Source organism: Petaurus breviceps, unplaced genomic scaffold (assembly GCF_028583685.1).
Source record: "Petaurus breviceps papuanus isolate PSGF00001 unplaced genomic scaffold, PetGlider_PUasm1.0 37, whole genome shotgun sequence".
NCBI lineage: Eukaryota > Metazoa > Chordata > Mammalia > Diprotodontia > Petauridae > Petaurus > Petaurus breviceps.
In genome coordinates, this window is record NW_027186296.1 from 85,900,621 (window position 1) to 85,919,110 (window position 18,490).

At 35.7% G+C, this 18,490-nt stretch overlaps 1 protein-coding gene across 8 annotated transcripts in view; it reads left to right on the top strand.

Moving 5' to 3' along the window:
• SHOC2 (SHOC2 leucine rich repeat scaffold protein) overlaps positions 1-18,490 on the top strand; it is a 189,220-nt gene that overhangs the window by 107,325 nt on the left and 63,405 nt on the right. For all 8 annotated transcript variants that reach the window (XM_069098950.1, XM_069098945.1, XM_069098943.1 and 5 more), the window contains one exon: positions 13,037-13,174. In XM_069098950.1, coding sequence (XP_068955051.1) covers positions 13,037-13,174 — 138 coding nt within the window. The remainder of the gene's footprint in view (positions 1-13,036; positions 13,175-18,490) is intronic.

Consider the following 18,490-nt stretch of genomic DNA (forward strand, 5'->3'; position numbering starts at 1 on the left):
ACACAAAATACTCTGGTGTTCAAAGCCCTTCAAAACTAATCTCTACTTTCTTTCTATCTACCTTTTCAATCTTCTGATACCTTATTCCCTGTCATATACTCTTTGATCCAGTAACACTGGCCTCTTGGATGTTATGTGAAGAAGATACTCCATCTCTTGGCTCTGGGCATTTTCTCTGGCTGTCCCCCATGCCAAGAATGCTTTTTCTCCTCATTTCCAGCTTCCTGACTTCACTGGCTTCCTAGAAGTCCTAACTAAAGTCCCCTCTTCTACAGGAAACTTTTTTCAGGCCCTCTTAATTCTAGTGTCTTTCCTTTTTAAATTATTTCATATTTATCCTATATATAGCTTGCTTGCATATATTTATTTGCTTCTTGTCTTCCCCATGAGATTGTAAGCTCCTTGAGGGCAGATACTGTTGTTTGCCTCTTTGTATTCTCATTGGTTAGTACAGAGTCTAGCACATTATAAGCATTTAATAAATTTTTATTGACTAACCTTGAGTACATCACTTCTCAGGAGGTGGAATAATATCCTTCATATATCTTCAGAAGATATGATTAGTTATTTTAATTTTTCAGAATTCTCAAGTGTTCTAAAATTGGGGGGGGAGTTTATCTAAATTTTTCTATTCTGCTCACTTTACTTTGCATCTGTTCACACTATCTAGTATTCTAATATGCCACAGTTTGTTCAGCCATTACCCAATTAATGGACAGTCCCTTGGATACCGATTCTTTCCTTTTCTGCTTTTTAATGTCCCCTTCAGGATTAAGAAATTTGTTTTTATTGTAGCTATTACCTCCCTGATATTATTTTCCCTCTTAATACCCACCCTCAGCCTGGCATGTTTGCCAGTGTTGAGTCTGATACATTTCTACAGCAAACTTTCTCTCTCTCTCTCTCTCTCTCTCTCTCTCTCTCTCTCTCTCTCTCTCTCTCTCTCTCTCTCTCTCTCTCTCTCTCTTTCTCTCTCTCTCTCTTCCTTTCCCTCTCCCTCTCCTCCTCCTCCCTTCCTCCCTCCCTCCCCACTCTGGATATGGGTGTTCACCTCTCCTTTGTCCATTTCAGATGAGTGAGATTCCTCCACTGCCTACTTTCCATCTTCATATGCACCTCAGTTATGAAAAATAGCAAGTTCTACACACTTCCTTATCTTTTATACACTAATATATGCCTTTTACTTCTCTCCCTGTGTTAGCACTACATTGTCATACATAAAATTCCATCCAATTGCTCAAATAAATGTACCTTTCTAAGTTATCTTTTAACTCAATGTTTATATTTCAGAGTTCCTATTTAGCTCTGATGTTTTCATCAGAGATGCTTGAGGGGCACCTAGGTGGCACAGGGGGCAGATAGGTGGTAAAGTGAATAGAGTACTGGCCCTGAAGTCAGGAGGACCTGAGTTCAAACCTGGCCTCAGACACTTGTCACTTAACGAGATTGTGACCTTGGGCAAATCACTTAACCCCAATTGCCTTGCCTTTCCCCCTCCAAAAAAAAAATCCTTGAATGTCTTATATTTGGCCTATTTCCCCCCTCTGTTTGATTATACTCAGCGTTGTAGGGTAAGTTATTCATGCTTGGAAACCTGTCTCTTTTGCCTTTTGGAATGTTGTATTTCAAGATCTCCTAATTTATCATAGAAGTTGCCAGATCGTAAATGATGCTAACTTTGGTTTCTCAGTAACTTAAACTCCTTCAGGATGCTTGCAATATTTTTTCCTAAGCTGTGTGTACTTGGGATTTTGATTGTAGCATTCCAGGTAATTTTCTTTTGGGAGATTCCTTAAGAAAGTAATTAATGAGTTCCTTTCTTCACTTTGCCTTCTGGTTCTTATAGATATTAACAATTTTCATTTTCGCTTCTAGAAAATATGATCCCCGGGCTTTTTTTTTATCATGTTTTTTAAGAAGTCCAATTTTGGGGGCAGCTAGGTGGCGCAGTGAAATGGACACATTTGGATCTGGCCTCAGACACTTAACACAAAAAATCTAGCCATGTAACCTTGGGCAAGTCACTTAACCCCAATTACCCTCCCCCCAAAAAAATAAAAAAAGTAAAAAAAAAAGAAGTCCAGTTTTCTGTTTTCCAAGTTGGTTGTTTTTGATACCAGATATCTTACATTTAAAAATAATTTTTCAGTCTTTTATTTTGTTTTACCATTTCTTTCTGATTAAATAATTGACTTCTCTTTGAGCTCTTCTGGTTTCAGAGAGTCTGTTATTTGAATAAGATTTACCACTTTCTCTTCTAAGTGATTTATATTTATTCCCCTTTTGCTTTTTTTCTTCCAGAGCTTTTATTTCATTTTTTAAAATTGAAATTGAAATTTCATTTAAATTTTAAAAAAATTTAAAAATTAAAATTTTTTTTTTTTAAATTTCATTTCTTCTAGGTATTCATGTAGTCTTTGGAATAGCCATTTTTTCCTTTGAGTTACTTCTTGCAGTTGTTATGGGGTTACTTGCTTCTTTTGAGAATCTCTTGAGCTATAGTTATTTTGAGTACCGGTTAGTGTTTTTGTAGATTTACTCATCTCTCTAGCTTTAGTTCCTGATTAGGACTTTGTGGTTGGCCAGGTTCAGCTTTTTCTGTGTTTTGTAGGGGTCATCGCTCTGCTTGGTCTCACCTAGAGAGTTCCTGCATTGATCTCTACTTACGAGCTCAACCCTCTTACCCTCCACTGGATCTTTGAGGTCCGGAAATGTTGGATCTTCAGAGAGCCCTTTTTCATGAGTCAGGACAGGGTGCTAGGATCTTGGTATCCTTGGCCTGGGTATAATATACTGTTCAGCCTGCCATTTAACATTCTCTACAAGTTGCCTCTAGTTTATCTTTCTAGTGTGGTTTATGAACTCCTTTCCAGCGAAAATGGTCTTGTAGTTGTTCCTCAAGTTTGACATTCTATCTACTGTTATCATGTATTCATGTGAGCTTGAAATGTCCTTGTTCTTTTGAATCTCTTGCCTCAGAATACCTGTGTTCCTTCAAGACTTAACCTTCCCCGATCCCCTCAGTTAATACTCTCTCCTTCAGATTACCACATATTTACTTACTTGGGTATATTCAATTCAATATAAGAAATATATGTTAGCTATTGTTTCATTGTTGCAAGGTACAATAGTGGTAGTATATTATAGTATATAATAGTATATAGTATAGTGCTGGGGATCTCCTCCATCCCATCCCCCACTCCCCTCACCAGCCATTGGCCTCAATTAGCCTTAATCTACTGTATACAAGCACATATTTCCTTATTTGGATATTTATTGTATACAAAGCCTTATTTGGATATAGCACATATTCAAGTAAGGAAATAGAAAATATATAGGAAGCAATTTAAAGACGGGAAAAGTGCCAATAAATTGTATACAAAGCTTCTTTATTTGGATATAGCACATAACCAAATAAGGAAATAGGAAATATATAGAAAGTAATTTCAAGAGGGAAAGAGTGCAAATAACTGAGAGAGATCAAGAAATAATAATAATAGCTGGCATTTATATAGTACTTGAAGATTTATAAATACTCTGTCCTCACAACAACCTTGCAAAATAAGTACTGTTATTGTTCCTATATTACAGTTGGGGAAACTGAGGCAGATGTTGGTTAAGTGAATTAACCAGGGTCTTACAACTACTAAATGTCTGAGACTGGTTTTGAATTTATGTCTTCCTGACTTCAAGTCCAGAACTTGATTCACTGTGCCACCTGATTGACTTCTGTTGAAGGGGACATCTGAGCCACCTTCCTTTGGAGGAAGCTAGAGATTGCTTGAGGCAGAGATGAAGAGTGAGTGCATTCTAGATGTGGAAGTCACTTATGCAGTGGCACAGGGGAAGAAGGAATATGTGCACAGGAAACAGCACTAGTAGGCCCAGTGGACTGGAATGGAGAGAACATAGAGGGAATTGAAATTTAGTAAGATGGGAAAGGTCATTGGGGCACAGATTGGGGGGCCCTTTAAATGCCAGGATGAAGATTTTGAATATTGTCTTAGAGAAGAAAATGAAAAGAGAGATACTAATTAGCAGGCACTGTCAGTAATAAAGGCAAGAGGTAACGAGGTCATGAATTAGATTATCTTTTATCTCTTGTTCTTTGTTGGTGCTGAGGTAGAGGGAAGTGGTGTTTTCAGCAGAATCAGGGCAGTTTAGAACAAAGTTAGGTTTTAGGGAAACTATAATAAGCTCTGTTTTGAATATGTCAAGTTTGAGAAGTCTGTGGGATATTCAAGTAGAGATAACCTGCAGGCATTTGGGAATATAGGACTAGGAGAGCGACTGGAGCTATACATATGTAGTATCGGGATTAATCTAAACATAGGATTCTTTGAAGCCACGGGAGGTGATGAGATCATCATGGGAGCAAATATAGAGAGAAAAAAGATGTGGGCCAGGACTAAACCTTGGGGAATGCCCAGTTTAATGGGTTAAGAATGATGTTCTCATAAAGAAGTCTGAAAAGGTGGTCAGATAGAGGAAAGAACCAGGAGAAAGTAGTGTTGTGGAAGCCAAAAAAGGTGAGAGTATGCAGGAGAAAGGGAGCAGTCAGCAGTTTGAAAGCTTATGGGGTGAGCAAGAAGAATGAGGATGGCACAGTGAATAGAACACTGGCCCTGGAGTCAGGAGGGACTGAGTTCAAATCCAGCCTCAGACAGTTAACATTTACTAGCTGTGTAACCTTGGGCAAGTGACTTAACCCCAATTGCCCTGCTTTCCCCCCTCCAAAAAGAGAAAAAAAAGAATGAGGATAAGAAAAGGTCATTGGATTTAGTAATTAGAAAGTTATGGTTAACCTTGGAGAGTAGTTTTAGTTTGTGGGATCAAAAGCCAATAATATAATGAACTGAAATATGAGTGAGAAGCAACAAGAAGAGACTTTTGTAGGAAATGTCAATATCAAGGGAATATAGAATATTCTATATTTGCAGGATATATACATGTATGTAGATACATACATTAATATAGATATATACACATACATATATATGTATCTATACATCTGTATGGAATGGAGTATCAAGTGAAATTTGTTTTAAGGATGGAGAAAGTGGGCATTTTGTAGGTGGTGAGGAAGAAACCAGTGGATAAAGAAGAATTGATGAGATCTAGGGGGCAGGCTTCTGGAGGAGATGGGAGAGGAAGGGATGAAAGAATAAAGCAGGGATTATCTTTGGCAAGTAGGTCTCCTTCATCAGAGATTGTAAACTCTCTGAGGGCAAGGACTATCTATTTTGTCTTTTTATCTTTGGTGTTGAGCACAGTATCTTGTACATAGGAGATACTTTACAATGTTTGTTGAACTGAGTTCTTAATATAGTTCCTAAATAGTTAGGGTTGGATACCAATTATTATGCTGTCGTAACCTATTTATAATTATGTTGTTGATTGTGAAATTACTGCCTATATTAACACAGAGAGGGTTGTATTTTAGTGGCATTATTTTTGGAAAATTTGCAGGAAAAAATACAGAAACTAAAAGAAGCCAAACTCGATCATGAAATTTAAATTACATATTCTTCAATCCTTTTGTTTTCTATTTTTTTTAAAGGTAGTATCTGATCTTGACAATATGTTTCCCAGAATGGATGTATTTCATTTTAGCCAGTTTCTTTGCCAGGATTCCCTAGTGGACAAGTGCATGTGAGATTATTTTATTTCTTCTCTTTTCCACCTAAAAAATAAGTTTTATTGATAAATTTTATTTTTACATCACAATCATTTTTGGAAATATTGCCCTTCTCCCTCCATCCACATTGCACCCTCCCTCAGTATAAAAGAAAAATAACTAAGCAGAAACAGTGACTATTAGAAGTCATCTGCCATAGAGTCATTTATCTTTGCTATAAAGAGGAAGGTATGTTTCGTTATCTGTATTATGTGATCTTTATGAGCTTTGTGGTTACATATAATTTAGTTTCTTTTTAGTAGTCTTTTCATTTTTGTAGTAAATGTTATTACTTTGGTTCCTCTTCCCTCAAAATCAGTTCATAAAGATCTTTGATTTCTTTACAATAATATTTCATCATATTAATATACCACAAGCATTCCCCCACTTGATGAGAATACACTTTATTTCTAGTACTTCGCTGCCATAAAGTGTGTTTCTATGATTGATTTCTCTAGGGAGTAACTAGGTGGGGCAGTAGAGAGAGTGCATAGCCTGGAGTCAGGAAGACCTCAATTAAAATCAGGCCTAAGACATTTACTATCTTTGTGACCATGGCTAAGTCACTAAATTTCTACTTCAGTTTTCTCACCTGTAAAATGGGGATAATAATAGAATCTACCTGCTATAGTTGTGAGTACCACGTTTGACAATGTTTACAAGGGGCTTAGCATAACGCTCTTTTTCCTTTCTTCTTTCCTTCCCTCCCTTCTCTCATGTTGGGGAATTTACTTTTCATCAGTCTCAGCCTCTATACCAAGTAGTACCTTAGGGTTGGGTAGAGAGGACAGAACTGTCCCTACTTGAATTTCAGCCCTCTTTCCTTCAGGCCTGGTGTAGCTATACTTCTCCTTTGCTCTCGTTCTGTCTTTTGCTTACTTCTCTGATTGGGTTGAATCAGCTTTTATTTTTTTTAACAGGAATGAGGGAAGGGGGTTGGGTGTTCTGCTCACTGTATCTGCAGTCTTGGGTTCTTTCACTTAGGGAAGTCCAGTTACCTCTCCTTCCCTTATTACTCATCTCTTGTACCCATGATTAGGTAGAGTCACAGTCCACTGCTTAAAGCAAAAGAATGCATCCCAGCAGTATCTGCAGTAGGAATGTAATCCCTGTATGGACCCCAAAGCACAATTCTGTGGGTCACGGGTCAGTTTCTGAGCCCTGCTAGAACCTAGAGGCTGATGGGAGAGCATCACTGAATGATTCCCTTAAGTGTTCTTACTTTGATGGACTTCTTTCTTGTTCTGTGGATTCAACTGTAATTGTTCTATCTTTGGGTTATAATCTATTTTTTTTAAACTCCGTGGAAGTCAAAGGATATGAACAGGCAATTTTCAGGCAGATTATCTATAGTCATATGAAAAAATTCTCTAAATCACTGTTAATTATAGAAATGCAAATTAAAACAATTCAGAGGTACTATTTCATACCTATCAGATTGGCTAGCATCACAGAAAAAGAAAATGACAAATATTGGAGGGGATGTGAAAAAATTGGGACACTAATACACTGGTGGCGTTGTGAACTGACGCAGCCGTTCTGGAGAGCAATTTGGAGCTATGCTCAAAGGGCTTATAAAACTGTGCATACCCTTTAACCCAGCAATGCCTCTGCTAGGTCTGTATCCCAGAGATATCATAAAAAAGGGAAAAGGAACCTACATGTACAAAAATATTTATACTAGCTCTTTTTGTGGTGGCAAAGGATTGGAAATTAAAGAGATACCCATCAATTGGGGAATGACTCAATAATTTGCAGCATATGATTGTGATGGAACGCTATTGTGCTATTAGAAATGATGAGCAGGATGGTTTCAGAAAAACCTGAAAACACTTAAGTGAACTGATGCAAAGTAAAGTGAACAGAACCAGAACATAGTATACAGAAATAACAATATTATATGATGATAAACTGTTAATGACACGGCTGTTATCAGCAATACAGTGATCCAAGACAGTTTCAAAGGACCTATGATGAAAAATGCTATCTACCCCCAAAGAAAGGACTGATGAAGTCTGAATGTACTTTTTAAAAACTTCATTTTTCTTTCTTTTTCTTTTTAAAGCAATCGGGGTTAAGTAACTTGTCCAAGGTTACATGGCCAGTTATTTCTGGGTGTGGTGCTGAGTATCTGAGCACGGATTTGATCCAGGTCATCCCGACACTGGAGCCGGTGCTCTTACTCGCTGAGCCACCTGGCCGCCCCTAAGCAATTGGGGTTAAGTAACTTGCTCAAGGTTACACGGCCAGGTGTTTCTGGGTGGGTGCTAAGTGTCTGAGCCCGGGATTCGATCTCCAGGTCATCCCAACACTGGAGCAGGTACTCTTACTCGCTGTGCTACCTGGCCGCCCCAAAACTTTATTTTTCTTGTTGGTTTTTTTTGTGTGTTTTCTTCCACAATGTGGCTAATATGGAAATATATTTTGCATGACTGCACATATAATTGCTATCAAATTGCATGTCTTCTCAAGGGGGGGAGGAGATTTGGAAACCAGAATTTTAAAAAAGAGTGTTAAAATTGTTTTTACAGTAATTGGAAAAAATAACACATAAAAATGTTAAAAAAAAAAGAGTAAGTGGAGATTGGAGAAAAGATTGAATCCTCCATTTTTTGGCCACATCTTTTCCTTTTTAAAAATAAATTTTATTTTAAAAATAAATTTTCTTTAGATACATCATATATGTCTCCTAGAATATACCAATATACCAACAGCTATATAAAACAGGATAAGAGCATGTACAATATACTTTACACACTTGTTAGCAGGACAAGATGTATACTTTATAAATTATTATGAATGTTCTGTTTTTTAGCTTTTGTTGATGGTTAAAATTGTCATTTCGCATAATTATAATTGTGTATGTTATTTTAATTCTGCTTTGTTTGCTTTATATCACCTCATAGAAGTCTTCTGACATTTCTTTGAATTTTTTATATTTAATAAAATTAATTACAGCACAGTTAATTGTTATACATGCTATGTAATATTCTGTTATAATGCTATGTAAAACAGTCATATAACTTGCTTGTTTTTGACTCTACAAACATACTTTCCCCAGGATAAACTCATCACCTACAATCTCATCACCATGGAGATTGATTCAGCTCTGATACTTAACACCTCTCAGTACCCTAGGTTGTCTCTTCTCTCTGATTGGAGGGCTGAACAATAAACTCTTCCCAAAGCCTGCCTTTTAGAGGACTTAGAATTTTCTAACTAACTCTTCATTTCCTATCAGCTGTTTTGTTTTGTTTTGACTCCACAAACATTACACCTCATTTCTACCTCATGTGCATGGTAGGTACTTAATTAGTATTTATTGACTGTTGGCTATTAATTAAGTCATTCTCCAATCACTGGCACATGATCTATTTCCAACTTTTTGAAAGGACAAGTCATATTGCTATAAATATTTTTGAGTCTTTTCTTTTTGTTAGTAATCTTCTTGGATTATAAACCAGTAAGCTCTGTGAGGGCAAGGACTGTTTTCTGTCTTTGCATCCCCAGTATCTAACAGTTCTTTGTATTAATAAGTGTGTAAAAGTTTTGACAAAAAAGCATCTCACTTAAATACAACTAATGAACTGCTGTTGATGAAAATATATTTTAGTTACACTGGCAGAAATATCTTTAAATGTCATTGTCTCCACAGTGAATAGCTGCTACATTGATTATTCCTCAAGCAAAAAGCCCTAGGAGTAGTTACATAACATCCAAGTGACATTATGAAATTCTCAGAACAAAATAACCTTTGATTCACCATAACTAAAAAAAAACAAACACACAGTCTTCTTGGAGAAGTGTCATGATGTAGTGAAGAAAGTACTAGGCTTGGAGTCAGGAAGATCTAGCTTCAAGTGTCACCTCTGACAATTAGTAGTCTGGGCAAATCACTTAACCTTTCAGTGCTTCAAGCATCTCCATAGGATTTATCTGTTAAATCATAGGCAGGTACTACAAATTTCTATTCGAAAAGAGAGTTACCAATTCCCATCACAAAATAATGATGAAAGTATCATAGTATAAAATAAGTTAAGAATCACTGCTGTAGAAACCCATGGTCATTAGATTCATTCAATTGCTTTATAGTTGATACAGAAGAATTAGTTTTCCTACTAATAACAGGCTATACCCTGCAAACAGATGATTTTACTGATAGAGCTATTTTCACAACTTTATTCATGACTAGCAGAGGGAACCTTATCACCCAGTATTGCAGGAGGCTAGTTGCCAAAATGCTGAACATTTGGTGACATTTCCTTTGTTCTCTTTTTGAGTTTGGGAAGCAGTGTGATGTAGCAAAAGGAACACTGGATTTGGAGTCAGAGGACTACAAACATGTCCTGCAGACATCCTAAATGCAACATATTCAAAACTGAACTCATTTTCCTCTTACTGTTAAGGTTACCATCATCCTCCCAAGAACCTAGACACACAATCTCAGTGTCATCCTTACCTCCCTCACGCTCACCTCCACATATCCAATCAGAAGTCAACCTTTGCAACATGTCTCACATATACCTTTTTCTCTCCTGACATTGCTGCCACCCTGGGACAGGCCCTCATCACCTCATACTTGGACCACTGCAAGAGCCTAATGATTGGTTTTCCTGCTTCAAGTCTCTCCACACTCTAATACATTCTCCACTCAGCTGTCAGATTGATCTTCCTAAAACATAGGTCCGACCATGTCTACATGTCTGTCTTCTGTCCTCGGTTCGTTAAATTTTCCCTATTACTTCCAGGATCATATATAAAATCCTCTTGCTTTCAAAATCCTTTATAACTGTGACCCCTTCCTACCTTTCTAGTACTTTGCAGTCCGGTAACTCTGACCTTCTTTCTCTTCCATGCACATGACACTTCCCCTGACTTGGAGCATTTTTTACTTGATTTCCTTCATTCTTGGAAAGCTCTGCTTCCTCATCTCTACCTCATGACTTCCTGCCTTCCTTCAGGTCTCAGCTAAAGTTCTACCTTCTGCTATAACTCTTTCCTAGTTCTCATTAATCTTAGCTCCTTCTCTTTGAGATTTTATCTAGTTTGTCCTGTGTATATCTTTTTTTTTTTGCTTTTTTTTTGGAGGGGGGAGGGTAGGGTAGTTGGGGTTAAGTGACTTGCCCAAGGTCACACAGCTAGTTTTGTGTTAAGTGTCTGAGGCCAGATTTGAACTTGGGTCCTCCTGACTCCAGGGCTGGTTCACTGGGCCTATTCACTGCACCACCAGCCACCCCATAAGTATATATCTTTTTTATACATAGTTGTTGGCATGTTGTCTCCCTCAATTAGAACATGAGTTCCTTGTGAGCAGGGACTTTTCACCTTTCTTTGTATCTCCGTTGCTTAGTGCATGCCTGGCATATAGTAGGTGCTTAGTAAATGCTAACTGACTGATTACTACATAAAGTGAATAAATACAATTGTACCCATAGTAGTTTGAGTGGGAGGACACAAGCATTTGGGGGAATAAGAATTGGGCCTGTACAGTTAAATCATGCTTGTGTGATTGACGCTATTTTGCCACATTCACACAATCAACAGTCCATTAAAATACAGTCCAAAAGTAGGAGGGAGGAGTTTTCTAAGAGTTAGGTGGATAGAGTTACATGCCTAGGTGTAAGTAGGGAGAACTGCCTTCCAGAAAAGGAGCATGGCTGGGGGATAGAGGTAGCATCTTTGAGAACCAAAGAGAACTTATATTTCTCCTCTGGTGTTAAAAACCACATAACCACCTGGATGAACATAGGATTGCCTAGTGCCTGGTTTTTATTGTTGACAGGAACAGGCTATTAGACAGTAGTAACTCTTAGAGGATTAATTATATGTTGATCTTACCTGCCCAGCTAGCTTCGAAAGGTCCTAAAGGGCATCTCTCTCAGTAACTAGTACGATGTTAAACATGTGAAAAATGCTAACTATTTGATGAAAGAATGTTACACCACTCCATTGCATATTCATGTTTTAAAATTGTACGATCATAGATCTAAAACTGGATTTTCATGTGATTTAGGCTTTATTCTCTATTTCTTTAGTCTCCTCACAAACACATCACATTGCTCATTAAAGAAGATTATGCCCCCAAGGAGGACAAAGCATTAAGATCATACTCAGTACAACAAACCAGAGACAGAATTTAACCATTGGGTGGAAAACATGATGGAAAAAGATGAAGAAGGCAGATTATAGGATTATGGATTCAGGACTGAAATGGGCTTTAAGGACATGTTGTCTGTCCTCTCATGTTATACAAGAAGATATTGAATGTTTGAGCTGTTAAGCCCAAGGTCATACATGTAGGTGACAGAACCAGGCTCTTAGTCAGAAGTAGTTCAATCAGCTAGTTGAGATAGAATGAAAAATGTGTTAATGATTGCCAAAACAGCTACTACAAAATGAAAAAGATTTTTTGGTTGGATAAATTAGTGTGTTATGGTAGATAAAAGGCTAGACTTGTCTGAAGACTTGGATTTAAAATCCCCTGTGTTGCAGTATAACTTTCTACAAGTCATGCTATCTCTTTGGGCTTTAGTTTCCATAAAATGAAGGAATTAGAACATGATTCTGAAAACCATTTACAGTCTCTGTACCTTATGACTCCAGTAATCTGACATTCTATAATGAAAAGTTACATCTTGCCATTTCTACAACTAAACAAGTATGGAAGGAAACAAAATAATCTTATCCTTTTAGACTGATTGCTCTTCAGTTCTACAAAACTAGCATTTCTGTGGACTAGAGGGCTCACTCAATGTAATTATAGAAATAAATATAGAAATATTGGAAAGTATGCTATCTTTGAAAACATTAAATAACATTTTTCAAAGATGGTGAAGTAACCTATAAATCACACTGGTGGTGTTTTTTTAATTACTAGAGAAGTATACTATATTTAGTTTGAGGAAGTCTTTTTTTAAGTAATTGTAGAAAAAATACAAAACATTGTTTGGTAAAGTTAAAAAAAGGGTCTCATTTTTGGCAAATTATTTATATTTATCATAACTTAAAATAGTATTGCAAAATCTTAATATGCAGCAAGTTATTTTAACTTTTGTCAGCTAATGTTTTGAAATAAAAGATTTCACTTTGTGTCATTGACTTTTTTTGTAGCGTGTGTGTGTGCTGATATTTTTCTTAGAATTGTTTCCTTGTAATCTAAGTGTAACTTTGTGTTCCACAAAACATTGTTTTTATATAAAAGTGATATGCTTGATATACCTTAAGAATTTTTAGAAGTATTTAGTAACCATTTTTGTTTTTTAAAAAGAAATACTCCTTGGCTTACCAGTATAATTCAGATACATCCATCTTTGTGGGGTTGATGTAATACTAATGTAATATTTATTAATCAATTCATAGGTGAATTATGTAACCTCATAACCCTGGATGTGGCTCACAATCAACTGGAGCACCTTCCAAAGGAGATTGGAACTTGTACTCAGATCACCAACCTTGACTTGCAGCACAATGAGCTCCTGGACCTTCCTGAAACTATCGGTATGAGTGCTGAAAGAATACTGGGAAATATTTAGATCTGGGATTCAGGTGTGAAATCTATTTCAGGGGTGAGAATTATCTTCTTAGCAACACAAATTTAAATGATTAGAATGTCATTATTTCTAAATTATAATATTTTTAAAAGTGAATTAATTAACAGTTTCTAGATGGCAAGGGAAAGCAGATTTTTAGAAATTTTGCTCCGTTGGTACAAAATGAAGGATAAACAATTCATTTGCCAACATTTAAAAAAAATTACCCCTTTCTATTAATCATTCAAAGACTTCCTGTGAGAACTGCAAAAAGGAAATAAAATTATAAGTAAATTCTTTCTTTGATTCAGAAATTTGCACAGGCCTAAAAAATGGGGTGGCCTTTTCCCATTTAAGTAAGCATAGAACTGATCGAAGAATAAAATAAATGCTATTTAATTTTAAAACATGGAGATTCAGACTTAAGGAAGTTCAAAATGTGTTTATAAATAGTTAACTAAGCTCCAGTGATTGAATTGAGCTTATCAGTAGTTACTTTTGTGTATTCATTAATATGTAAATATATGCTTTGAGAGAGAGCACTTTAAATATATATAGCTTTTAAAAATTTATACAATTTTTGAGCCACTGATGGCATAAGGATATATAATACTATTTGACTTTTTAAAAATTATATTATATTTAATTAATAGTAATAAATTAATAATTTGCATTAATATTTTCATCATCTTACTACACAGTATTTCAGAAATTCTATGTTTCTAATTTTATTTGAATATTTTGTTTGCATTTGCATTTTGTATCAATGGCTCAGGTTTAAAATCTAATATTACTTATAAATTCCTTCACTTAGGAGCATCTTTAAAAACACAGTAATCCAAAAGCTAAATCTGCTGATGAGTTGTACTATCTTATTCCACAGTTTTATACTTCAGTTAATTTAATTAACTGCTTATAAAAAGTCTTAGGGAGAAACAAACCTTTTGAGGTGTGTTATGTTTGTTCCTTCAGAGATGCTTCATGGCTACAAATAAGGAAAAGTCATAGCCTATAAAAAAATCAAAATTCTAGGTGATCCAAAGATTAATATGAGATGCATGGTAGGCATAAATATGATATTTCATACTACTAATGACGACATTCACAAAAGAAGGTAGATATATCATCTAGGAAATGTATATTTAGAAAGAGAGGTCACATATTTGGATAGGCCAACTATTACTGTAGTATCCACAATAAGGGGACCTAGTGCAGGGTTTCTAGCATGTTGAATAAATCTTCTTTAAATTATTTAGGGGAGGACATGAATAAAAATTACATTTTTTTTAAAAGGCATTGGTAGGTTGCCGTCTGTGCTTTTGGCAGAATCAACCATATTTATGACATCACAGGTATCATAAATTGCAAAGTTGAAGTATTGAGATGTGCATATATAAGATTTTTGAAGGCTAACTGTGCTTTAAAAACATTTAATATGACATAGCTGCCTATGTAAAATTTCTTTATCTCTTTCCTACCTCATAAATATTTTAATATATTTTAACCAGTTCTCATGCTGATTTATCTGTTTTTAAGTGTTTTATTTTGTTGTATTTATTAATATACAAGTCATTAAATAGCTGTAAGCTGTTTCTTAGAACTGTAGCTCCGAGTCTACACGGATGAGGTTCAGACTGGAGGGCCTTCTTTCTAATCACAGTCTTATATTTTTTTTTTTTGCTTGTGTTTCTACATGAAGTTTCTCCTGGGAACATCAGAATTTGAGTTGTCTCAAAATAAATGTGTTTTAGGGAAGAGGTTGTTGTAATTGAAATTAAGGTAAACTGAGGCCCAAAGCCCAAAGCATGTTCAGTTTATTGGTAAAGCTAACAATTACCAATAAAAGGAGCTTTTAGCTCCTCAGCAAGTCGAAAGACCCCAGATGAGGGCAGACAGATTATTTTTGTAGAGAAAAAGAGGAGCATTTAAAAATTCGGGCAGCATCATAGATGGGGAAACAGTAGGTTTGGTTACAGAATCTGAAGCCTCACAGGCACTGGGGACAAGACGATTGGCTAGAAATCAGGAATTTGGGCTAAAAATAACCCCTTCTTCCTTCTAGGAAATTCTGATTGATTTTGTCTACCTGTAAGAGTAACTAATGGTATATAGATAACAGATTTCTTCTAATTGTACAAGGGGAGCTAGTGTTTTAAAGTGATTTATAGGGAAACTGAACTTTCACACTTAACTCAGAGAAAAAAAGTGACCTTCTGAGCTCATGAACTTCTAAACTTAATTCAGAGATAAAAGAAATTTGACATAGGTAGCTATGCAAAATGTTGGCAGTGATACAGAATTGAATCAATTACAAAAAAGAGTCAGTTTGATTTTCTCAATTCCCCCTGTTATCAATGGAAAACATGTCTTATTTGTATCATCTATCTATAAACTAATTCTATAAGATTTTTAATGTAGTCACTGTCAGTGGTATGTATTGTCATAAGGTTTTCTGGGGCTAGTCTAGAAGAGGTTTTAACACAGTAACTAAGGCAAAGTCTAAAAAGAATAACAAGGCAGGCCAATAAGAGCCCATTTAGCAATGGTGGCCAATGGCTCATAACACTGCAGCCAAATGAACCAAGAAAGATTCTACCAGGGGTCGTTTGGGGGAGGTAGTTGGGTTTCTGCTATAACTCTGTCTTATGTCGGCTTGTCACAATAACTCCTGGCTGGTTAATGAAAAAACAGCAAGATTGACTAATTATAGCATAGGGTCCTCCTTGTGAAGCAGTGAGGAAGTTCAGAATCATGTAATTTTGTAAAACCATTTGAACTAAAGAATTTACCTTAATTTGGGGGGAGGAGATGGGCTCACCTGTGGCCTGAGTCAGTGTCCCAATTTTGAGTGAGAAATTCATATTACTTAAAAGGGCTTACCTTGGACTGATTTGACAGGGGAGATTTACAAGTCACCAAGGTAACCAGGAAAACTCAGCGAACATAAACAACATGAACAAAAAGCCAAATTAGCACAATGATATAATTAGTATAACATAATTATAATAATAATATCTTAATAACTCATTCCCAATGTCCATTTAATCAGCATGTTTCTTTTTGAGTACCCTATGTCCCCAGTAGTTATCTGATCTCTGAAAATATGTTTTTTTGGACATCTTGGACTCGTCTCACTCCCAGGGCTGCTCTGAAGGGGGTGCCTCCTTGAAGATCTGCTTCTTAGGTTCCAAGTCACCTGCAGAGATTCTTAATTCTAAAATCTGCCAGTAACAAGACGCAGTATAATTTAGTATAACCTCCTAAATTTGCTTTTTCCAGTAACCAGCTCATATGGTGAAAACTAGCTTAAGCCTTATGGTTCTGATCGTATTAGCAACAGAACTACAGGAAGAATATCAAATTAGGGACCCATAATTCACCTGAAATTTCAAAGAATTTCAGTTTTTTATTTCTGTCTTCACTTAAACCCTATACTTGATATAGACACTGCCAGCAACAGGCTGAAGGAAGAATCTTAAAATTATGATGGCATGAATTGTAAAAGGAGCCCTTCTTTCTCTTAAAATGGTTACATAGATACTTCAGATAGGAAAATTATTTCACCTTCTTCACAGTGCAGTTTTTACATGTAGAATCCTTGATCCAAATTTAAAAACATTATATTATTAGAAAGATTTGAAAGCCAATTATGTACATTTTTATATTCTAGTTCTTAGAGAAAACAGGCTGATACTGTTGTTCTCTCAAAGTTTACTACTCCATTTAATTAAAAAAATAAACAAATAACTCTTACATCTTTGTCTGTTAGAAAATTTGTGTGTCCCCATTTAGGAGGATATCATCCCCATATCATAACAACTACTGAGCGGATGGCACACCCAAGAACTCAGTTACTTGGTTGCTTAGGCTATGAATTTGACTACCAATTTAGAGTAAACACAGTAAGAGCTTTCATACTTGAATCCAATTGTAGTAAGTCTTGGAATATTACAGCAGGATTCATTATTAAAAAAATCAGAACTTTACCTGCCATTGTTAGAAAGATTTGCAATGAAAGGAAGAAGCAGGAACATAATTGTAACAGCATCCAGGCTAATCCTCCAGGCATAAGCCTAAGGTACTAAATGACTCAACATAGTTCTGTTTGATTTCAGATAAAAGTTGTAGTAGCTATTTTGAACATCTGATCATACAACAAATTACCACATTTTTACAGGGTATAAGAGCCAGGTTCAGGGCTAATCAGGTGGAAAACAGTTCTGTTCAAAAGGGAAATAATACAATGGGGAAACTGAATCAAGAGGATCCTACCTTTGGCTATGTCAAAGTTATCCCCTCAACTTTTCCTAGACACAGAAATCTACCTTGTAGGAAGTTTTAGATCACGCTCCCTTTGAGTAGCTTGTGGCGTTTATTTCAAATGTTGGATTACTAACTTAATGATACTTCAGACAGTTAAACTTGAATTCAAAACTCAAAATCAAATTATGATCCCAAGAGATTTACCTCAAATAGTTACCAATCACAGCTTAGGGCTAGATACAGTTATTACAATTATTTATTCTATGTCATGACTTTCCCCATCATGGTTTTGATATATTATGGGTTGGCATAAGAAATTACTGTAAATGAAAATTTGGGGGGAGTTTTGCAGAAGTTGCAGATGATACATGAAGGCCAGTAGACAACACAGAAAATGTTTAGAAACTCAGAAATGCATAATACATATCTATATGTATATATACATATACATATACACACAATATGCATATGTATATAGTATTGCATAATGTAGACATATTTTATCTTTTAATACCATAAATATACACAATTTCTTTTTTCAAGTTAAAATTTAAAAAGTTTGTGAAAAGAACACAAAAGCTAGCAACAACACACAAAAGCTAGAAATATGGAGGTATCTTAAAAAGTTTAGTAAGTCAACACCATATTATAGAAAAAGAAAAAAATTCAGACTTCTCTTGTATGAAGGAAGGGCCAAAAATTTTTACATGCATTTTCCAGACTTTGCTGCCCTAATCCCTGTGATGTGGAAGAGATAACTTTATTATTTGCTCATATTGTATAATATTAATTAGCAATAAAAAAAAAATTACTGACTTAAAAAATTCACTCAACATCCTTTTCTTCTTATTCTCCAGTTTAAGCCCATCTTGGTGTAAAAATCAATCAGTAGGCATTAAGAAAATAATTACATTCTGGAATTCCACATAAAAACTGAATATATGATAGGTTACCGAGTACCAGAAAAACGCTGGCTACAGTTTGCTTCCAATCTAAGAGATATCTGTCTCTTAAAGTACAG